Raw genomic sequence first — 24,131 nt, forward strand, 5'->3', positions numbered from 1 at the left:
CCCCCCCCCACGTCGGTACTGAAGCCGTAAAAATCTCGACGACGCCTGTCCTTTCGGGTGGAAGCGAGGGATATGGGGTGTGTGTGTGTGGGGGGGGGTGTCGTATCTAAGGCGGGTATGGCTCTGTTCTCTTCCGGCTGCCTCCCCCCCCCGTGACAGGTGAAAGATCTTCCCCGAGTCTTATAATTTGGAGAAAGCGGAACCGAAGCTTTGGCAATACCGGAATGGAAATAGGTATAAATCACTGTTCCCTCTAAGCTGAGTCAGTGTGAGCTAGCTCACAATTTTCTAGCCTCCGGCTCACACGTTTTTGTCTTGGCTCAGGAAAGAGGGCTCCAGAGCAAGCTAATTTATGCAGTAGCTCGCAACTTTAATGCCAGGGGCTCACAGAGTAGAATTTTTGCTCACAAGACTCCACAGCTTAGAGGGATCATTGGTCTAAATCCGTTGTCGCTCAAAATGTACCAGTCGGCAGCCAAACAGTGGAAAAATAAGTCCAATGCTCCCTTCTCAAGCAGTGGAGTCTTGTGAGCAAAAATTCTACTCTGTGAGCCCCTGGTGTTACAGTTGTGAGCCAGCCGTTTTGCTGCTGCATGAATTAGTTTGCTCTGGAGCCCTCCTTCCTGAGCTGAGACAAAAATGTGTGAGCCGGAGGCTAAAAAACTGTGAGCTAGCTCACACTAACTCAGCTTGGACGGAACACTGCTTCCGGCTGCCTTTTTCCCCCCTGTTGCAGATGAAAGACCTTCCCTGTTTCTTAAAATTCTGAGAAAGCGAAACCGAATCTTTGGCAATACCGGAATGGAAATCGGTCTAAATCCGTTGTGGCCCAAAATGTACCAGTCGGCAGCCAAACAGTGGAAAAATAACTCCAATGCTCCCTTCTCAAGCAGTGGAGCCTTGTGAGCAAAAATTCTACTTTGTGAGCTCCTGGCGTGAGCCGTTTGGCTGCTGCATAAATCAGTCTGCTCTGGAGCTGTCCCTTCCTGAGCTGAGACAAAAATGTGTGAGCTGGAAGCTAAAAAACTGGGGTCTAAAAAACTGGGAGCTGGCTCACACTAACTCAGCTTGGAGGGAACACTGCTTCCGGCTGCCTTTTTTTTCCTGTTGCAGATGAAAGACCTTCCCCGTTTCTTAAAATTCTGAGAAAGCGAAACCGAATCTTTGGCAATACCGGAATGGAATAGGTCTAAATCCGTTGTGGCCCAAAATGTACCAGTCGGCAGCCAAACAGTGGAAAAATAACTCCAATGCTCCCTTCTCAAGCAGTGGAGCCTTGTGAGCCAAAATTCTGCTTGGTGAGCTCCTGGCGTTAAAGTTGTGAGCGAGCCGTTTGGCTGCTGCATGAATTCGTTTGCTCTGGAGCCCTCCCTTCCTGAGCTGAGACAGAAATCTCTGAGATGGAGGCTAAAAAACTGGGAGCTGGCTCACACTAACTCAGCTTGGAGGGAACACTGCTTCCGGCTGCCTTTTTTTTCCTGTTGCAGATGAAAGACCTTCCCCGTTTCTTAAAATTCTGAGAAAGCGAAACCGAATCTTTGGCAATACCGGAATGGAAATCGGTCTAAATCCGTTGTGGCCCAAAATGTACCAGTCGGCAGCCAAACAGTGGAAAAATAACTCCAATGCTCCCTTCTCAAGCAGTGGAGCCTTGTGAGCAAAAATTCTACTTTGTGAGCTCCTGGCGTGAGCCGTTTGGCTGCTGCATAAATCAGTCTGCTCTGGAGCTGTCCCTTCGTGAGCTGAGACAAAAATGTGTGAGCTGGAAGCTAAAAAACTGGGAGCTAGCTCACACCAACTCAGCTTGGAGGGAACAGTGACAAGGCTGCCCTCCTTTTTCACTACCCGCTATATTCAGCAGTCAAATCCCTATACCAGATCTTTGAGACCTCTCTTGTTTTAAGTATCTGGTAACCTGGGTTCATTGACACATTCAGCCTAATCTAACTCATAGGGTTCTTTTGAGGATGAAATGGAGGAGAGGAGAGCCATAGTAATGGCTTTGGGTCCCCATTTTAGAGAAAGGTGGGGTACAAATGAAGTGACCAAATCAACGAAATAATTGAATGTTTTCTTAACAGAAAGCAGGATGCTGAACACACAGAAAGCCAACAAAGACAAGACAAGCTTTCCTATTGCAAAGCTTAGCTTTATATAATTAAATATATAACAGATTGTAGTGGAACAAAGTTCAGTGGCACCTTTAAGACCCAACAAAGACAAGACAAGCTCAACCCTGGCAAGAACAGAGACCCAGCAATGACAGCATCCATCCTCATTACGTATAAACTTCTGTTGTCGTTGTAGGTCCTACAGTGTCAGTGCCTGTAGCCAGTTTTTGACCCATGAGTAATGTATTTAAATAGATATTCTACCATGTTAACTTTAAACAGATTTAGTTCTATTAATTTTAATGGAATTTAAATCTCAAATTATGTGTTTAGAATTGCGGCCTTAATTGTTGAGCTCTCGGTTGGATGAAAGTAGTTTCTACTCAGAACCCTAAATACTTTGGATTTCAGGGTTAGTTAAATTATTTGATCCCACACTCTTAGCTGCATATATTCCTGTGAAAATTTATATTCTCATCTGAGTCTTAACTAATTCGTCATAGGTTCACTTGGCAAGTAGATGAGGAAGCCTGCTAATTACTTCGCTAAAAGTTGAATTAATAGGAGGATGTAGACAACAAAAATGTAGCATTACCTAACTTAAAACCTATGATTATTTTAATCTTCAATAGAGGATTCAGACTTAATTGTGATTTGGGACAGTTTTTTCCTTTTGTGCCTAGAAGCATAAATAAAAATTTGTAGACCATGGCTAGGCAGCTTCAACAAAAACAAGTACTGAAGTTCTATTTTTGGAGATTTACCATTCTATCAAGTTCTCGATAAACTAGGTCAGAATATTGGAAGTTTTTAAAGAGCATTCTAAATATTGTTTGTTTCTGTCCTTGGTGGGATTTGATTGATATTCGTACTCTTTTTTAGTAATGATACCTTTCTTCATTGAAGTATGGGCCATCTCCCATTACCTTCAAGGAAACAAATATATTGGTAATTAATAAATCAAGGAGACTGTTGATTTGTGTGAGGCATTCTACAGCTAGCTGACTCTTACAACTTCTGCTTCACTACATTAGTAGCTCACAGACCACAGGTTTTTTTTCTAACAGCAACGGAAATCCTTTGGTGGCACTGATGCCTCTGACAGCGATTTGCTGAAAAGGGATGGTGGCACAGATAGACTGAACAGCAGAGAGGTATTTTAGGTGCAGAGTCCAGTGCTGGTATTGTTGAAAGCGGGGAGCAGGAGTTTGAAGAACGGGGTTGGTAGAATGAAGGGGGGGAACGATGGGCTGACGTAGGACCAAGACTGTAAGTGAAAAGTTCATGGATTTACATTTTGATCTACAGATAGTGTGTATCTACTTGAAGCCTTACATTTTGTTTTTGTTAATTGGGGTAAAGTTGATTAAGCATGCATAGTAAAGGTTTCCAAGCTGCTAAATGATCTAGTCCATTGCTCTTTGGTCTCTAAACAAATATTTAACGGAGTAGATCTGATAGTGCGGATGTGGATGTTTTTTACTTTCCACAGGCATGGGGGGGAGGCTACAAGGGGACTGAGAAAAATCACTCTTCCTTGCTGTTCTGCTAGCAGAGATCCCACTTGTGCAAGACGTTCCACTGGCTGAAGAGAGGAGTGTTGCGATTTTGTCCAGTTACCCCTCTCATTACGCCCCCGCCGCATGGCATTTTGTCCACAAAGTTCCATATCTCTGCTGTTAGGTTTTTGGGGATTGCAAGAGACTGTGGGGAGTATTGGAAGGTCCATGTTTGGAAGCTCCTTTTGTTCCCATTTAATTAGGATCTAAACCTTTGTTTATACTTTTTTTATATTAGAGAAACACGGTTGTTTAGCCATAGTTCAAAGAACGTTCTGGCTAATGTAGAGTGTAATGTGCACTGTTACGTACGAAGTAGTACACACAAATTTAGAATAATACAAGTGGGGACCCGCAAGAAACTTGCGGGAGCGGCTATCCCATTCCCCCCACCTCTGCTTCTTCCCCCCTCCCTCTACTTCTCTCACACTCCTTCTCCTTCCTGCCACCCTTTCGCTTGCTCTCTCTCTCTCCTCTCCATGTCTGTCACTTCCTTTCTTCCCCTTTCCCATCACTCTTTCTGCTGCTGTCACTCTACCGGCCTCCCACCTACTTCCTCCCCCCCACACACAGCAGCAGCAGCTGCTCTCCAGGAATCAGAAGGGATTACCCAAATACAGAGATCAGTTCCTCTTAGGGCTGCTGGCTCCATGTTGGGAAATTCCTGGAGATTTTGGGGTGGAGCCTTGGGAAGATGAGGTTTGAGCTTGGAAGTGACCTCAGCAGGGTATAATGACATAAGCTCCACCCTTCAAAGCAGCCATTTTCTCTGTGGGAACTGATCTCTGTCATCTGGAGATCAGTTGTAATCCCAGGAGATCTCCAGCCCTCACTTAGTGGTTGGCAACCTTACTTCCCCTGGAGGAAATGACTGCTTTGGAGGGTGGAGTCTATGGCTGAATCCCGCCTCAATCCCCACCCTCTTGAGGGTCCACCCCTCAAATATCTAGGAATTTCCCAACCTGAAGTTGGCATCCCTGTCTCCTTCCCACTCAACAGCCAACCTACCTTTATCTTCTCCTCTGTCTTCAGCTTTCCGTCTCCTTTCCCTCTGCAGCTTCTACTGAGGAAAACTATGGTCTTTCTGCACAGTGGGAGCTAAAGCAGTTTACATTATTCTCTCCTTTCTATCCACACAACAACCCTGTGAGGTAGGTTAGGCTGAAAGTATGTGACTGGTCCAAAATCACCCAGTCAGCTTCCACAGGAAGATGGGGATCTAAACCTGGGTCTCGCAAACCCTACTTTGAAGCGCTGACCATTATGCTACACTGACTTTCATAGGGTAGCTGCTGTTGAACAGTAACAAGCAGCCAGGCCTAGTTGAGTCATGCAAGTCAGGTGGTATCGAGTTATCCATTGGGTGCCGCAAGGCCTAGGTTTGCCAGCCTCCAGGTGGGGCCTGGAGATCCCCCAGAATGACAGTGGAACTCCATAGAACAGAAATCTGTCCCCCTGGAGGAAATGGGTGGATTCTGTGGCGTTATATCCAGCTGAGGCCTCTCCCCTCCCCAAACCGTTCACCACAGAATCTCCAAGAATTCCCCAACCTGGAGCGGGCAATCCTAGTCCCGGCTCCAAACCCCCTGCTGTGTAGCCATTCATTCTGCAGGAGGAATCCTTCCTAATCCCAGATCCAGTCCTGCTTTTTTCTTCCTCCCTTTTCTGTCTTTCTCTCTCTTTCTGTGTCGATGTGGTGGGGCCTGGAGTAGATCCCTGCAGTGGCCATTTCAAAAGGTATTGGGGGAATCCAGCCCTCCCTGTTTTTTGTTTTTAACTTTTTGGATTTTTCTGCAGACCCAGGGAGTCCCCGGAGTATGTAGGAAAACCTTTTGGGGGAGAGTGTGCCCCCTATCTGCAGAAATAAGTATCTGCAGGCAGATAGGACTGTTGCGAATTAGATACATAGATGTAGGAGACCCTAATACTGCTTGGGCTTGTTGTTGACTAAATCGTGATTAGGATTGCGCACCAACTAGGCTGCTTTTGAAGAGTTGTGACGTGGTGCAAACTGTGCAGAATTTAGAAAGGTGCCTGGTTTATTTGTGCAACTGCTTCTATTTTCTTAAGGATAAAACAAGTGGAGTATTGGATTGTGGATTTGACTGTTTCCATGAGATGTTGATCTTGACCATTTTTCTCCCCAGTACAAGTACAGAGACTTAACTGTTCAAGAAACCGTCAGTGTTATTACCCAGTACAAAGACCTTAAGCCTGTAATGGATGGATATGGTAAGCTTTTATTCCCTCCATTTTTCATGTGTTGTATAGTATGGGCGCTGAAATCCAGCTAGCCTTTGGCAGCTTCTTTGTAATAAAGTAAATTGGTCTCCATGTTGTGCCAGCACCTTTTGTGTTGCAGTTGGGAATGTTGAAATTGAGCAAGATTCATTAAAATGTGGTAGGAACTTCTTCCTTATCTGTGAAAAAGTACTCACAGAACCGGGAATTGCAGCACACCAAGGCTCTGATGGCAAAACAGGCTTTGCTTACTTCCCTCTCGTTGCAGCTGCCTTGTCTTGTAAAGCTATTTGTCCACACGGACCCCCTAATTTTAGTGCTCACAGGCATCTACTGGGGAAAGAAGAAGGTGGGTGAGATCCTACAGTGCCTTCTACTGGTGCTGCATGGGGTCTTACTTTATGGTTTGTTTGTTTTTTAAAAAATTGTAGGCTGTCTGTCTTAATGCCATCTTGGCAGTTGTTTCTCTTTTTACAAAATATTGTTGCTCCTGAGCACAGTACTTGAAAACATGAATAGCCTTTATTGAGTTTGTCCCTTTGGCCTTGAGTGCATGGGACAGATTTGCGTAGGCTTACCAAGTGCCGGCGGGGGATCTGCGTGTCTTGGCAGGATCCCTGCCACGGGGACGGCGACACGCGTTGCACCCGCCGTCGCCAGGAAGTGACGCTACGCGTCGCTCTGGCAACAGGGCTGTTTGGAGTCCCGTTGCCAGAGCGACGTGTAGCGTCACTTCCTGGCGAGGGCGGGTGCAACGCGTGTCGCCGTCCCCGCGGCAGGGATCCTGCCAAGACACGCAGATCCCCCGCCGGCACTTGGTAAGCCTAGATTTGCCATAGTAGGAAAAAGCATGGAATTATAGCTGTTTCTCAGTATTTATTGTCCCTGAAGGTGCTTGCTTGTATATACTATGCAAAGAATATTTTAAGATCAGTATGTGTGTGTATAATGTACATATAACGTCTGTAATGTGATTGCAAAATGAATACATTGAATATTATTTCTTTTCAGTTTTTAATGATGGCTCATCAAGAGAATTGATGAGCCTTACTGGAACCATTCCTGTGATTTACAGAGGTATGAGTGTGCCTTGCTTGTAGATTACCTGAAATGACTGTAAACTGTGTTGCCACCATAACTTCTGCCCTGTAATCTTCTTGTTTTATAACTAGGGTGTGTTCTATTATGATATTGGGGAGCATCTATGGCACAGTGACAGGGAACCTGCTTTACATGCAGAAGGTCCCAGGTTCAATTCCTAGTTTTCTCTAGTTAAAAAGAAGAAGATAGGATCAGTGAATGGAGAACCAGTCAAAGCAGGCAATACTGACCGAGATAGAACAGTGCTCTGACTCCGTATAAAGTGACTTCACGTGTCTGTGTGACATAAATGTGCTGATGTGTACAGATGTCCAAACTTGACCTCAAGCAGGAGAGACTAGAGAGATTTGTAGATATCATCATGTCTGTTTAGAATAAAATCTTATTCTGGATTTTGAAGAGCTCCAAATGAGCCTCTGTATTAGCAAGTGTAAAAACGGTACAAACAAACAGGCTTAACTTCACTATGCACCTATTTGACTGAAGTTATGCTGGGGAGATCTTGGTGTCATACTAGAAATTTTGGATAAATCTGTATATCAGGGAAGTGTGAAGCATATTTAGTTGCTGAGATGTAAAGGATTATACGTTTACCCCGTGCATGCTAGGTTTTGCACCCTTCATAAAGCTGTCACTGAAAGTTGAAGGACCTTCTGTTTGGTGTGAGGATCTGCTGCCAGAAAAGAAAACCGGCAGCTTCCCCATGTGCACATTTATGTGAATAGTGTCTCTATCGATCCTGCCACTCTTGGGAATTATTAAAAACAAACAGCAAATATTGTAATGTCATTATATAAAAATGTACTTCATCACTGTGTTAATTTAAAGAGCTGGAGAAGGTACAGAAATAGGCAACTAAAGTAATCAGGGTTTGGACATCTTACTACTGATGCTTATAAAGCTATGTTTTTTATGGGGGGGGATGGGGGCTAATGTGTATAAAACTATAAAACGTGGAAAGGTTGGAGCGGCTTCTCAAATGCTAGAGCCCAGGGTCATTCAATGAAATTAGATAGCATTGGATTGAAGACAAACAAAAGTCCTGAGACACTTAGCTGTGGAATTCATTACTGCAAGATACATCAATAGCCATATTTTGATAATTTTGAAAATAAGTGGATTTATTATATCTGCCAATGGTTAACCATAACGTTGTGGAGCCTCTATAATCAGATACAGTATGCTTCTGAGTCCTGTATGCTTGGGATAAGTTATCAAACTCTGTTTGTGAGGTTCCAGGGAACTTAGTTGGCTACTCATAGAAACAACATGCTGAACCAGAAGTACCTTACAGTGCAATCCTAAACAGAGTTATTCTCTCCTAAGCCCATTCACTTCAGTGGACTTAGAAGGTGGAACTTTACTTAGGATTACAGTGTTAGCTTAGTCTAGTAGGTCAGTTTTTAATAGATATGTCTGCATTGTGTATCGGGGAGGGCGGGGTATAAATGGAATAAAATAAATAAATAATAATCATTGTTTTTTTAAAAAAACCTCTTTAGGCAACACATACAATATCCCGATATGCCTGTGGTTGCTGGATACATATCCGTTCAATCCCCCCATCTGTTTTGTTAAACCCACTAGTTCAATGACAATTAAAACTGGGAAACATGTTGATGCAAACGGAAAGATATATCTTCCATATCTACATGAGTGGAAGCATGTAAGTATAATTTTATAGTTATTTAAATTAGTCTGGGATTTATTTTACCATTGAAGAATTATTACTACTTCCTATCTTAAAATGAAAACTCAGATTAATTGTACGTAAATTAATGAATTAATGTGATACAGATACTACGTTGAAGCCTATAAAACTCAAGTAAAATGGTTCCTTCTGACGCTGATCCTTCCAGCCTCCCCATTCCCTCATCAACCTCTCTGAAAATCTGGTGGTGTGGGTTGTGGAAAATTCATGCTCAAAGTGCCCCATAATATAAGAGTGCAGTGAGGAGGGGAAATCAAGCAAAACTGCTCCTCTTCACTCCTCTGCTAGCAAAGTTTCTGTCACATAAGAGGTTCCATTAACAGGAAGCGGAAGTAGGGAGTGTTTTGCCTGACGGAAAGATATATCTTCCATATCTACATGAGTGGAAGCATGTAAGTATAATTTTATAGTTATTTAAATTAGTCTGGGATTTATTTTACCATTGAAGAATTATTACTACTTCCTATCTTAAAATGAAAACTCAGATTAATTGTACGTAAATGAATGAATTAATGTGATACAGATACTACGTTGAAGCCTATAAAACGCAAGTATAATGGTTCCTTCTGACGCTGATCCTTCCAGCCTCCCCATTCCCTCATCAACCTCTCTGAAAATCTGGTGGTGTGGGTTGTGGAAAATTCATGCTCAAAGTGCCCCATAATATAAGAGTGCAGTGAGGAGGGGAAATCAAGCAAAACTGCTCCTCTTCACTCCTCTGCTAGCAAAGTTTCTGTCACATAAGAGGTTCCATTAACAGGAAGCGGAAGTAGGGAGTGTTTTGCCTGATTTCTGCTCCTCACTGAAGCTCCACTGTGCTCTGTGGTATTTTGCCCATAAAGTTTTTGTGACCCACAGTATTGTAAATCTGATTCCAGAGAATATTACTCGACCAGTTAAAATACACGGTCTCATTAGTTTAACTGAAACAGATTGAAAATTAAAGCATAACTTTTGGAGATACAGTGGTGGGTTTCTGGGTGGGTTGTTCTATCAACAAACATCATCTCCGCACGTTTTGTGGGCTCAAAATTAAATGAGTCACTGAGTAGTTGTAGCGTGAGAGATTTTTGGTACCCTGTACGGTGGCTCAAGTGATTAAGACGCTGAACTGCAGGCTGTGGAAGGTCGGTAGTCCAGCAGTTCGAGACCCGAGTGTGCCGCATGATGGAGTGAGCTCCCGTCTCTAGTTCCAGCTCCTGCCAACCTAGCAGTACGAAAGCAAGAAATTGCAAGTAGATAAATAGGTACCACTTCGGTGGGAAGGTAACAGCGTTCCGTGCACCTTGGTGTTTAGTCATGCCGGCCACATGACCACGGAAACATCTTCGGACAGCGCTGGCTCTTTGGCTTTGAAACTGAGATGAGCACCGCAACCCTAGAGTTACATTCGACTGGCTTTCGAGCAAGGGAACCTTTACCTTTACTTAATATTTTGGTGCAGCTGTGTGCCTTAGTTTATTAAACAATTTCTACGGATTGTGTGCAGGTAAAACCAATATATTATGTCAGTAAAAACATTTAAAAGTTCAGAGTTCATAAGACAGATCGCTAGGCCAGTTGTTTTTTTTAACTAGCCCATAAATGCATTACAAAATAAAACTGGTTTGTTGGCTTTCTGAAATGTAGCTAGAAAAAGTGCTGCCCTGCAGGACCTCTTCAAGCAGTCCAGGATCTAGAAGTATACTATACAGAAGATATACATACACTCTGACTTGAGGGCATTTCTCAAAGGAGCTGCTGCTCAAAGGAGTCTTAATTGGTTTGCAGTTCCATAAGGGAGAAGCAAACTTTGAGAGATGTGAGCCTTAGGTCATGAAGGATTTTGTGAGACTCAGGTCATGAAGGATTTCAGAAGATGAGAACTGCATCTTGAATTGGGCCTGAAGTCAAACTGATAATTTAAGCAGTTGCTTCAAAACCAGTTTAACATCTTGATGCCTAACCTTAGCTAAAAGACAGGCAGCTGCATTTTTTAGCAGCTGTAGCTTTGGAGTTGTCTTTGAGGGCAGCCTCACATAGAATGTATAGTAGTAATCTGGTCTCAGATTTAGGGAAATATGGATTATCATAATTGAGTCAAGGAGGAAGGGTAATTTCTGAATAAAATGTGAACTGAAAGAGAGAAGAAGAGATTGGATTTATACCCCGCCCTTCACTCGGAGTCTCAGAGTAGCTTACAAACTACCTTCCCCTCCCCACAACATAACAACCTGTGAGGTAGGTGGGGCTTAGAGAGCTCTTTCAAGAACAGCTCTGACGGAACTATGGCTTGCCCAAGGTTATCCAGCAGCTGCAAGTGGAGGAGTGGGGAATCAAACCCGGTTCTCCCAGATTAGAGTCCGTGCACTTAACCACTACACCGAAGTGGCTCTCTGAAGAAGACATCTGAGCAGCAGCCTGCTTTCCAGTAATGAAAGGGAATTGGGGAGAGCCCCTGGTTCTTTCACTTGATCAGCTAAGGTCACCTTCTGTAATGATTTCATGTCTTGGTGTGAGTGTTTTTTTAAATGTTTAGTTTGACTGCAGTAATGTAAGGAGAGTGATAGAGGGAGAGAAGTGTGATATGACTGGCTGATGACTGAGAGTGGGGGAGGAGAGATGTCTGAGGCGATTCAGTGTTCATGAAGAGAAGAGTGTGGAGAGTCTATATGACAGAGGAAGGAGTTGGAGCTTAGTTTAGCCTGTGTGGCTATATGAGACAGAGAGTTTAGCCTGTGTGGCTATATGAGAGAGAGAGTTCAGCCTGTTTGGCTATATATGAGCAAGAGAGTTCAGCCTATGTGGCTATATATATGAGATAGATAGATAGAGAGAAAGAGAGTGAGAGAGAGAGAGAAGCCTGTCAGAGTTGAGTTTTAGTGTCTGAGAGACTGTGTGTGACGTCAAGCCTTGTCAGTTATATTTTCTTTTTCAACCACAGTTCAAACATACCCAGAAACCTATTTTGTTCTTTAATAAATAAATCATTATTTGTTTAAACTTATCCCAGAAATCAGAACAGCCCTTCCTCAGGGCCACATAGTCCTCTGAAGCTCCCAGACACTGTGTCATTCTACCAAAATAGAGAGAGTTGGGATTTTTAATTCCTGGTGGCAGCAGAAATCTACTAAATTCATGTACACAGAGTGGGTTTTAAAGGAGAAACAGTCTCCCCAATAAGAAGGACGCCACACCTTCATTCCATCCAAGATATATTGTGCTATCTTAATTGGCTGTGATAAATTCTCTGTATGTCTGTAGACTATATATCTGTGTGTATTCAATATTAACAGTACAATCAACATGAATGGCAGGCCAGAGAAAGTACAGACCAAATGCAATTCTCTCTGTCCACCTAGTCCATTGTGTGGTTGTATGGTATAGTGTTGGTGCACTTAAATGACACTGTTCTAGGTCACAGATTGTATACTGTACCTGAAGGATAGTGGAAAGGAATTAAATGGATAAAGGACCAGTAAATAAGGCATATGGAGGGATAAATGCCCACTGCATAACAGTAGTGTTTACAAGCAGACCAATCATTGATGAATGGTTTGTTTCCCAAGGTCATTCTAAAGGTGTTTGGAGGAGTAAAGCAAGGGCTTAACCCCTTTCTTTGATGGTTTAGAATACAGTGTTTATGCACACTGGGCACAAAAATGCATCAATCATTTGCAAAATCGGTATTCCTAATTATAGGGGGTTGGATCCAAATCACTGCAATCTGGTCTTTCCTCCTGCAGCCCATTGAGGCCTCCCTGGGAAATTCTTTTCCTGGGGTTTAAGAGGACCCTCAGGAGTAGCATGGAGGGGCAGAATTGAAGGTATAGGAGGTGGAATCAGCCAGAATCACACTTTTTCTCCTCTGATAGGGGAAGTGCTGTTTTATACCAGCTAAATAGCAACTTTGGGTATAGCCCCCAAAGTTTAAGGATTCTGCCCTTTGCTCAGCAATATGCTACTCTGATATCTTTAATTATTCCTGTTTCTAGACAATCAAACGGTAAAGTAGAATTTCCCTCATGATAGGAGGTGTGGCACTGTGTTTTAATGTGCCTTCCCAGTGTTCTCCTGTTCTGTGTTGAACACTCTCTGGGAGTAACTTTGAAAATCTTTTTATATTCTATGTGTAAAAAAATCAAGCTATTGTTATCCCAAGATCTTTGATCTGGTTTATGAAGTTTTTGTGAAGCGTTGTCTTTTTAATTAATTAATTAATTAATTTTGTGCGTCGGCACACACTGTCATTCTTGCTCTGCTTTTATATTGAGAGCCAGCTTGGAATTGAAATTAGTCGGACCGCGTCCTTGCCAGTCATTGTCAACATTGGCACTTTGTGTCGTTCATTGAACAGAGCTCAGTTTCTCATCAGCACTTTCCAGAGAGATGTTATCCTTTTAATTTTTGACGGTTAGCCCTTGCCAGCTGAATTGAACGAAACGTGGCTGAAACCTATAAATAGAAAGAATAGCCAGCTGACACTCAGCAGCTAAGTGGTGAGATGTTGTCATTGTTAATGGACAATTAAGCTGTCTTTGGATGGAGAAAAGACCAACATGCTATCATCTGCTCTTTCCCCCAGCCACAGTCTGATTTGATAGGACTGATTCAAGTTATGATTGTGGTGTTTGGAGAAGAACCTCCTGTCTTTTCTCGGCCTACTATTTCAGCATCTTATCCACCTTACCAGGCAACAGGACCACCAAACAGTAAGCTAATTATTTCTTATTATACATATGGAAAAGCAGTAACAAAAGCAAGGAAATGAACGGTTGGGGTTCTGAGGGAAGATTCCAGTAATTGTAACATTTGTCTGTTCTGAGCGTTAAACGAAATGACATGTGGGACAGGGGATCCTTCATGGTTTTTTAAAAACTCGATCTGCATGTTATACCTGCCCTTTTCCTCCTGCAAAACTAAATGCCGCTAAAGTGGAGCCTTTAAATTATGGAGGAGGCGTGCGAGGAAAGGACTGAACGTTCCGTCCCCCATAACTCTTCTGTTGGGTTCAAAAGTTACACGCACAAGATCCTAATTACAGATCTCCAATGCAGTGCTCCAATGCGGTGGCTCAAGTGGTTAAGACGCTGAACTGCAGGATGTGGAAGGTCAGTAGTTCAGCAGTCCGAGCCCCGAGTGTGCCGCACTCCCGCCTCTAGTTCCAGCTCCTGCCAACCTAGCAGTTCGAAAGCAAGAAATTGCAAGTAGATAAATAGGTACCACTACAGTGGGAAGGTAACAGCGTTCTGTGCGCCTTGGTGTTAAGTCATGCCGGCCACATGACCACGGAAATGTCTTCGGACAGCGCTGGCTCTTCAGCTTGGAAACGGAGATGAGCACTGCAACTCTAGAGTCAGATTCCGACTGGCTTTCAAGCATGGGAATCTTTACCTTTTTTTATGCAGTGTAGTTTGATGCTGAGGCATATCTACATGTACAGTTGTTGCTTAAAATAACCGTTTTGTGTGCGTGCATGGGGATGGTGGTGGACATTATGTAGTTCTGCTGGTCCAACCAGTGATCAGTCCAGCCTGACATCTTGGGGCAACGTTGTCAACCTTAACGTTTCAGAGGTTTTAGCCGTACAGAGTATATAAACAATGCTCTGATCACCAGTAGCTTATCATAGTGATTGTTAGATTAGAACATGTTGGTTAATGTCTTACAAGTAAAGATTTCTGTAAAATGTGTCAAGTTTTTTTTTCCTGTGATTGCTTCCGTTACCCATATTGCTAGGATTCATTCACCCATTAGCCCACACCTTTTGTTTGAAACCTTATGCCATTGTCATTATGAACAGCTGTCTTTAATATACAGTTATGATTATTTTACCCTCTCCAGAGCTGTATTGGGCCTTCTCATTCCTGTGCTAGTTTTTTAAATTAACAACAAAACAGCTGAAAAGATACCCTGTTGGTTTTCTGGCATCTTTAATAACACTCATATTTTATTTCTTCATTATTTTTTAATTCACTTCTGTTTGAAACTTTGAATCTCTTTGGGAGTGGACAGTCTTATGTAGTTATTGATAATATGCATGAATTAGACTGTTACAGTCAAACGTGGGATATGTGGAAACTATCCAAACTGGAAGGAATGTGGACCAAAGATAGGGCTGCGGGGAGAGAATGACAGCACAATTCTGTCTAGAAGTTCAACATAAGTGTTTTGGCCTTCCATAATAACTGCACCTCAGGGATAATGTAGAGTTGTACAATATAGTAAGGCGATCTAAACTGTTTTATTTAAAACCTTTTTATGACTGCCCAAGGTGGCAAACTTGAAAACGTTTGAACATTAATACAGCATTGAAAACAATACAGAAAATAATTCAATTAAGGCATAAACACAAAGCACCCAAACCAGGGAGGAGGGCCAACAGCAGTTAATTGGGGTTTATGCCCAATAAAACGAAGAACTCTGCACCCGCTGGTGGAAGCAGCTTATCCAACCAGCTTACAAACCAAAATAGCACTGTATAAAAACATACAGCAGACCCGGGTGCCACAAGATGGAGTGAGCTCCTGTCTCTAGTTCCAGCTCCTGCCAACCTAGCAGTTCGAAAGCAAGAAATTGCAAGTAGATAAATAGGTACCACTTCAGTGGGAAGGTAACAGCGTTCCGTGTGCCTTGGTGTTTAGTCATGCCGGCCACATGACCACGGAAACGTCTTCAGGCAGTGCTGGCTCTTCGGCTTTGAAACGGAGATGAGTACTGCAACCCTAGAGTCGGACTCGACTGGCTTTCGAGCAAGGGAACCTTTACCTTTACCTATGGTTCCTGGAAGGAGGGGAAGGGTGAGAGGGGGAGGGAGAGGTTCAGCATGCAGACTCTTCAGTGTGTGCTAATGGAATGTGCCTGGAAGGAGGAAATGCGGGGGCACTGTAAGTCTAGGACCGGCAGATTCTGGACAGAAGGGTGGATGATGGAAAGGAAGTAGAGTATGTGGGAAGAGAGGAAGGGGAAGACTGTGCAGCCATATACATACACACATCTCAGTCATGGAGAAAACACGCCCTTGCCTCTTACTAATAACACGGAGGCGTGTGGTGTACAATAAACAAATGAAATGTAGCGTGTAGCGAGAATGATGAAATTAAATGAAACTTTCTCCTCCTTTGAGGTTTCATATTTCCAAACATAAAGCCAATCTGTCTACCTATACGTTGCTCTTCTTCCAAGGACTTCAGAGCAACACCCATGGTTCTCTGCTCTCGTTTTGCTTTCACAATCACTTTGTGCGGTAGGGAAGGCTGAGAGGGAACGATTGGACTAAAGTTACCCAGTGAGCTTCATGATTTAGTGTAGAGTTGAACCCAGGGCTCCCCCAGTCCTAGCATTACTTTAGTCCTTGCACCACACCTGTACGTTCCTTCCTTTTTCATGGTGTATCTCAGACTTCAACACATCATGCAAAGCACATTTGCACTGTGGCAGATCCTTTGTCTGGTGCTCTGCTGTTGTTGTTCAGTCCCACAGTCGAGTCAGACTCTTTGCGACCCCATAGACCACATCACGCGAGGCCCTCCTGTCTTCCATCCTCCTCCGGGGTTTGCTTAATTTCACGTACGTTGCATCTACAACACTGTCTAACCATCTCCATCCTTTGCCCCGGTGCAGGAGTTTGCGAAACAGCACTGGTAGCATAACTCTTTACACAAGCAGGTCTTTGTATCCACCCCTCTGTTTTCTGAGATGTACTTTGGCGTTTTGTTGAAATGGTTAATATTCTACAGGGTCATCTCAAAGACCAGGCGCCTTTTAAATATTTTCCTGTCTCTTGTAGCGGGAGAAGAGGCATGTTTGCTTTTCCCTTAAAAAACAAAATTTCTATTGACAGAGGAGGATAAATGGCAAGATTTATCCTCTGGATTTATCCCTGGTGGAACTCTCCCGGTTCAGCTCTGGGCCCTGTGTAGGGCTGCCAAATCCCTCCGGGGGGCGGAAATCCCCCTGCCCCAGAGGCCCATTCCCCGACGCCGGGGAATCGGGCCCCGGGGTTAACCCCGCCCCAGCATGCACGTCACAGGGAAGTGACGTTATGACGCCGGGCACGCTGGGGGCAGGGCCTCGGCCATACAAGGGAAAACTCTATGGTTTTCCCTTGTATGGTTGTGGCTCTGCCCCCAGTGTGCCCGGCGTCATGACGTCACTTCCCTGTGACGTGCATGCGGCGTGTGCGCACCGGGAGCCGTGCAGGAGTTCCCCGCCAGCAAGGTAGGTAACACTTGGCAACCCTAGCCCTGTGGGATTTAGTGCAGTTCTGCAAGGCCTGTACAACGGAGATGTTCTGCCAGGCCTATGGTTGAGGTGGCGGCAATTCATATATCATGGCCTGGCCTCCCCTGCTCTGCTCTGTTTGTACTATTCTGCCCGGCTATACTCCATCGTGGCTGATCTTCCCACCCACCCACTGCTTGTACTATGCCATCCACAGTTACCCACAATGAGAATCCCATGGGACTTAATCATGTAGCAGACGCCCTCGAACGTTTAACTTAGTAATGTTTTAGAAAGGCTGTGTTTTAGATTTTAAGGTACTGTTATATTTTAATTATGTTGTATGTTTTAACCATGTTGTAACCCACCCTGAGCCTGCTTGCAGGGCGGGTGGGCTAAAAATTGGACAAATAAATAAGATACGTAGTTTCCATTAACCGTGTATTGTCTGAAAGGTTACGTTAGTAGAGAACTCTTACCCTTGGGGAATTTACTGTGTCCAGGGCTTTTTTGTGTGGAAAAAGCCTAGCAGGAATTCATTAGCATAATGGGCCACACCCAACAGCAAAAACTCATTAGCATATTAGGCCACACCCCTGACAACACAGCTCATTAGCCTATTAGGCCACACCCCCATGTTACCAGAAGTGGGCTCATCCAGCCACACCCACCTTTTGCTTCTTATTCTGTTTACTTTGTTGTCAAAACTCAGGGCTTTTTTTTGTATGAGGAACTCCCTTGCATGTTAGGCCACACACCCCTAATGTAGCCAAGCCTAATGAGTTTCTGCTGTTGGGTGTGGCCTATTATGCTAATGAGTTCCTGCTGGGCGTGGCCAACTCTGGAGCCAGTCGGAACTCCGTTCCTGTGCGTTCCTGCCCAAAAATAGCCCTGACTTTGTCGCTGGTAGGAAGGTGCTTTTGTATTAACGGTTTTTGCAAGAATTTCACACGGGATCATTGTGCTGGCTGTGGGTTGAATCCTGTCAGCTTTGTCACTTCCTCCAAAGGGATGAGACTGTGACCTTGTGCAGTTCCCCTCCTCCTCATGATCGCTGTCCAGGTGAGTCCCCCCTGCATAGCCTTTTCAGAATCAAAGTGGGTCCCTCTTGCACGAATGGAAACTGCTAGTAGGATCCAACCCATTGTTTGTCAGATATGTGTTTGTGTATTTATGCTTGATGGATCTAGGTTTGGTTTTGGAAATCCATAAAAGTTTCCAAGGCCCATAAAGGTTTCTGACCCCAGATGGCAAGCCTGGGCTTCCCTCCAGAGAGGGAGAAAATAGGAATCATATTAAAATCAGCGTGGGGGGGAGTTAGTGCAAAAAGACTAGATGAAAGTGAGCTTTATGGTTCTCTGGAGTTACCTGTTTCAAAGTAATGAATTTAGATTTTATAGTCAATCTGTTAATGTGAGACCATTACAGTTGTGCCTGAGCAAGCGATGTTGTTCTGCTTACGAAAAAATAAAATAAGGAACAAAAGGAAAAGCAGGTCGTACAGCAACAGGTTAAGACTTGCTGTAGTTTCGGTATTAACTGAATGCATAAGTGACCTGGTTAATGTTTACTGTGCTTACCACTATGCAGTCTATTTTTGTATGCCAAGAAAAGATCTTGGGGGAAACTTGTAACATTTCGCCCCGCTGAATTGCATTAGAGCTTTGCTTTTCCTTCGATACTCGTTCCCCTTTGTACATGTGAGGGTTCCCTATTGGGCTAACATGTTAGCAGATATCTGAAATCTCCTAGCGGCAGAATCCTTGCGATAGTTTTAAGTTCATTGCTGTCTCTGCCCCTGGGACGCCAAGGGAGGTTCACAAGGCTACATTATACTAAGAATATTAGCACTGCCAGTAGGTGTCAGTCAAACATAGATTGCTAGCAAGACGTTTTGTTGTGTAGTTCTCTAATCTGAAGATCTGCAGCACTCAAAAGCTCCAATTCAGATGCTGAAATATGTCTCTGTGGAAGCGTCCACGGGGAATTAGTTTAAAGAATGTTTCAAATCAAAGCAAGTTAAGTGTGTCATGGTGGGGACTTTTGGAGACTAAAGGAGCCATACAGGAAGCCTTTGGGAACGAACTGAGCTCCTGGGTAACTATTTTATTTATTTATTTGGTGTAGTGGTTAAGTGTGCGGACTCTAATCTGGGAGACCCGGGTTTGATTCCCCACTCCTCCACTTGCACCTGCTGATGTGACCTTGGGCCAGTCACAAGCTCTGGCACAGCTGTCCTTGAAAAAGAGCAGTTTGGGTCAGAGTTCTCTCAGCCCCACCCACCTCACAGGGTGTCTGTTGTGGGGAGGGGAAGGGAAAGGAGTTTGTAAGCCGCTCTGAGACTCCAAGTGAAGGGCGGGGTATAAATCCAATCTCCTCCTTCTCCTCCTCCTCCTTATTTATTTATTTATTTATTTATTTATTTATGCTTTCGGCTTGTATCCCGCTCGAACCCCAAGAGGTCTCTGAGCGGCTTACAGTTACTCTTTATCCCTATCTATGGCCACACATAGTCAGGGGTGGGGACTGCCCTACCGGCACCCAGTGGAGGGACTTGCTGTTTGTTTGTTTTTTCGGTTCGGCTTATTGTTGGCTCGGCTTTCGGTTTGGCTCCTCTTCTTCTCCTTTCGGTGGTCTTCGGCATCGGCTGTATTCGGCGGACCCATCTGTTACCTAGTTACCTATCCTGAATAAATGTTCTGAGGAAAGCTTTTTACATTTGCCGAATGATGTCTAACTGAAGTCTGTGATATACCTGATCCTTAATATGTTCTTGGGTTGTTAAAATAATTATTGTTGTTTTGCTTAGCTTCCTACATGCCAGGTATGCCAAGTGGAATGTCTCCTTACCCCCCAGGACCACCTCCCAACTCAAGGTAAACTATGGTTTGTTTAATCTACTCATGAAATAGGAAATGCTGCCGATAAGTGAAATATGCTGTGATGTGCAGTTTCTGGGATTGGGACCACTGGCCTTTACAAGAGAAATGTTAGGCGTCTCCTTGAATGTGTTTTTGTTCTCAGTTTTGTTTCATCTGGCCTTGAAGGTCAAGTCAAGTAAAAGCAAGTATGTTTGTTTAAATGCAACATTAAAAGCTGTGAATTTAAGGACTCTCAGTAAATTATTGCAGATCAGTCCTACAGTTGCTTTGCTGCCTATTCAGTTTAAACCTATCTTAAAAGTTCTGGCTTATTACCTTTATAAAGCTCTTAATGGCTTGAGACCAGAGCACACAAAACACTGTCTGCTACAATATTCATATACAGGTTTATTAAGATATATATATATCTCTCTCAGTCTCTTTCCATTATCAGAGGTGAGGCACGTAATAAAAAGGGAGTTCACTTTCAATTACGGCACAGCAATTATGAAATTCTCTCTCTCTCTGTCTGTGTTGAGCTTTGTAAGCTTTGGGTGCCAAGTGAGGTCTCATTTATCTAGGCATTTTGGGTTTAATTCCATGATCCCATCAGCCAAGGATAAGGGATCTTTTTTGCATTACCACTCACCCCAGCAGTCTCACCCAACCTCGGGAAAGATGATTCACAGGGCTGTGCCGTCCATGTGATTATTGAACTCATAAAGCTGCCTTACATATATCAGACCATTGGTCTGTCAAGGTCAATATCATCTTCTCAGAATTTCAGTGTGGCTCTCCAGGGTCTCAGAGTTCTTTCCCATCCCCTATTGCCTGGTCCTGTTTTTAAACTGGGTATGCCGGGGTCGAACCTTTTGCCTTTCCCCAAACCATTAGCCATGTCAGTCGGGAAGCTATGGTGAACATAAGAACATAAGAGACGTCAATGTTGGATCAGGCCAAAGGCCCATCTAGTCCAACACTCTGTCACGCAGTGGCCAAAAATACCAGGTGCCACCAGGAAGTCCACCAGTGGGGCCAGGACATTAGAAGCCCTCCCACTGTTGCCCCCCCCCCAAGCACCAAGAAGACAGAGCATCACTTGCCCCAGAGCCCCTACCTATACCTTGTGGCTAATAGCCACTGATGGACCTCTGCTCCATATGCCTATCTAATTCCCTTTTGAAGCCGTCCATGCTTGTAGCCACTGCCACCTCCTGTGGCAGTGAATTCCATGTGTGAATCACTCTTTGGGTGAAGAAGTACTTCCTTTTATCCATTCTAACCTGACCACTCAGCAATTTCATGGAGTGCCCACAGGTTCTTGTATTGTGAGAAAGGGAGAAAAGTACCTCTTTCTCTACCTGCTCTTTCCCATGCATAATCTTGTAAACCTCAATCATGTCACCCCTCAGTCGTCGTTTCTCCATGCTAAAGAGCCCCAAGCGCTTTAACCTTTCCTCATAGGGAAAGTGTTCCAATGATGAAAGGGCTATTTAGCTTGGAGAAAAGACGACTGAGGGGTGACATGTGAAGTGGGGAAATTGCTCTTTCCCGTTATCACTGTAGCTTTCTGACCTGCATTTGTTTGTTAGTCCATGTGGATTCCAAGACCCCAGGAATCTTATTTATTCAGGGGTGGGTGGGACTACTGGTGTGGGAGGGTATGAGCAAGCTCAGTGGCCTTGAGCTCCTTTTGCTGGTGGATTGCAGGTTCCAAGCCTGCGGGTTTTTTATGGGTTAATTTTCACAGTGTGTTTGTACTGTATATTTTCTGTTTTGTAAACCACCTTAAGAGCCTGAATTGGCCGAGCAGCATGGAATATAAATGTTTCCAATAAGCGTAGGGCAAAGGCAAATATGGGGCTGCGGTGGCTCAAGTGGTTGAGACGCTGAACTGCAGGCTGTGGAAGGTCGGTAGTTCAGCAGTTCGAGACCCGGGTTGCCACATGACAGAGTGAGCTCCCGTCTCTGGCCCCAGCTCCTGCCAACCTAGCAGTTCGAAAGCAAGAAATTGCAAGTAGATTAATAGGTACCGCTTCGGTGGGAAGGTAACAGCATTCTGTGCGCCTTGGCGTTCAGTCATGCCGGCCACATGACTACGAAAACGTCTTCGGTCAGCGCTGGCTCTTCGGCTTGGAAACGGAGAAGAGCACCGCAACCCTAGAGTTGGATTCGACTGGCTTTCGAGCAAGGGAAACCTTTACCTTTTCCTAAAATTTTATACCGGCCATAGTGTGTTCCTTTTTAAAAAGATAATTGTTTTTACAATATTTCTGTGCTATTATTAATCTGTAGGCAATTTCAGCTATTTAAATGAATGCTTAATATTGGTGTGCCTTTCCTCCCCCCTCCCCCCCAAAGTGTTTATCCAGGCTATCCCTACCCTCCCCCTAGTGGACCATTTCCAGCGACAACTAGCACACAGCACTACCCTTCTCAGCCTCCTGTGACTACTATGGGTGAGTACCTTTGAAAATGTCATCCCCCGCCCCCCCGAGATACAGAGAGTTAATTTTCTAACTGTAATCATGCTGCAAAAATCACAGTTGTCAAAGCACCGGATGTATCATTTCCATCATTAAAATGTCTAAATAACAGGTATTAGAGAACGTGGATCAAAAGCGTAGTGTTTGTATAAAAGTTTCGACCTGTTTTATGTTTTAGTTACATTATAGCTTTGTTTTCTTTGTTGAGCTAAAGAGCGATCATTCACTTACCTGTGCTCATTCGGTCTTTGATATTTCCTGTTTATTGCATTGCTCCGGTTTAATGAAATTCACATTGAAAATACAAATGGCACCAGGTCAGCAAGGCATAACATTCAGAAGGCAAATAAAATTCAACGTTTTTGGGGTTGGATCCAGTGGAGTTTACCCTGCCCTCCACTTCCCACAGTTGCCTGCAATCAGGTAAAATTACTGACTCCTAATTACAGTGCCACCCCAGGGTGCTGTGGTGCATTTTGTGTAAGAAGGTTCATGAACCCTCAAAGAGTTTGGATGACAAATGGGCTGCTGGAAGAAGGTGGGGAAAGATATTCTTTACCAGTTCATTCTGCCAGCCTTTCTGTTGCATCCACCTCTTTGTGGTCTTCTTCGATGGGCCGATTTGTAATTATGAACTTTCAGGTGGTCAGAAGGTATTAAATCATGCTGCTGAGCACATGAAGAACGGCTGCACTGAAGTAAATATCCATTTGGTCCAATGTGAAAAGTCATGGTCATGGAGTAGCTGCAGATAAAGTGACAGTACACACTGCAGAGCTGCGGTGGCTCAAGTGGTTAAGACGCTGAACTGCAGACTGTGGAAGGTCAGTAGTTCAGCAGTTCGAGACCCGAGTTGCCGCATGACGGAGTGAGCTCCCGTCTCTAGTTCCAGCTCCTGCCAACCTAGCAGTTCGAAAGCAAGAAATTGCAAGTAGATAAATAGGGACCACTTCGGTGGGAAGGGAACAGCATTCTGTGCGCCTTGGTGTTTAGTCATGCCTGACTATGGAAATGTCTTCAGACAGCACTGGCTCTTCGGCTTTGAAACGGATATGAGCACCGCAACCCTAGAGTCGGATTCAACTGGCTTTCAAGCAAGGGAACCTTTCCCTTTACTCACTGCAGAATATTTACCCATCATTTGTCATGTCAGCTCAGGGTCCTGAACCTTAAATACAGATTGATTTTGATTTTGAATTCTGCAATCGTTTTGTGTGTGTGGTTTTTTGTTTTTTTAAAAATAATGTCAAGCTACCATGGGCAGATACCTGACATATTCGTCAGGATTTTATATAAAGTGTGTATCTATAAAATGCAGATTAGCAGGTATCCTCAAATTAGCTTGGTCTTCATTATGGGTCTTGGGTGCTGCAGAGAGAGTATATCTGTATAATGATGTATTACAAAGTATTAAATATCAGTCCTCATTTAGGAAGTTAGTCCTAAGATTTTCAAAGCGGTCACATCTTAGAACTACAATGTATAAAGATGACCTGTAGCTGGTTTTGTCTCCAGCATAGATGATTAATAAGGAAAACTTTAAAGTCCGCCAAAAAACGGTGCTATTTAGAAAGCAAAAAAAGCGTTGGGTCCAATGTTCCCTCTAAGCTGTGGTGTCTTGTGAGCAAAAATTCCACTTTGTGAGTGACTGGCATTCAAGCTGTGAGCGATCAGTTTGGCTACTCCATGAATCAGTTTGCTCTGGAGCCACATCCTTCCTGAGCGAAGACCAAACTGTGTGAGCCGGAGGCTAAAAAACTGTGAGCTAGCTCACACTCACTCAGCTTTGGGAGAACACAGCACAGCTGAATGAGTGAGCATAGTCCTGGAATAGCACTTGGGAGGAAAGAAAGAGACAG

At 44.0% G+C, this 24,131-nt stretch overlaps 1 protein-coding gene across 1 annotated transcript in view; it reads left to right on the forward strand.

The window, feature by feature from the left end:
• TSG101 (tumor susceptibility 101) overlaps positions 1 to 24,131 on the forward strand; it is a 48,843-nt gene that overhangs the window by 260 nt on the left and 24,452 nt on the right. Inside the window, exons 2-7 of the mRNA XM_015417292.1 lie at positions 5,818 to 5,902; positions 6,923 to 6,988; positions 8,515 to 8,678; positions 13,288 to 13,414; positions 19,735 to 19,801; positions 22,148 to 22,245. Coding sequence (XP_015272778.1) covers positions 5,818 to 5,902; positions 6,923 to 6,988; positions 8,515 to 8,678; positions 13,288 to 13,414; positions 19,735 to 19,801; positions 22,148 to 22,245 — 607 coding nt within the window. The remainder of the gene's footprint in view (positions 1 to 5,817; positions 5,903 to 6,922; positions 6,989 to 8,514; positions 8,679 to 13,287; positions 13,415 to 19,734; positions 19,802 to 22,147; positions 22,246 to 24,131) is intronic.

The sequence above is a fragment of the Gekko japonicus genome, unplaced genomic scaffold, assembly GCF_001447785.1.
Source record: "Gekko japonicus isolate JY-2015 unplaced genomic scaffold, Gekko_japonicus_V1.1 scaffold1827, whole genome shotgun sequence".
Lineage (NCBI taxonomy): Eukaryota > Metazoa > Chordata > Lepidosauria > Squamata > Gekkonidae > Gekko > Gekko japonicus.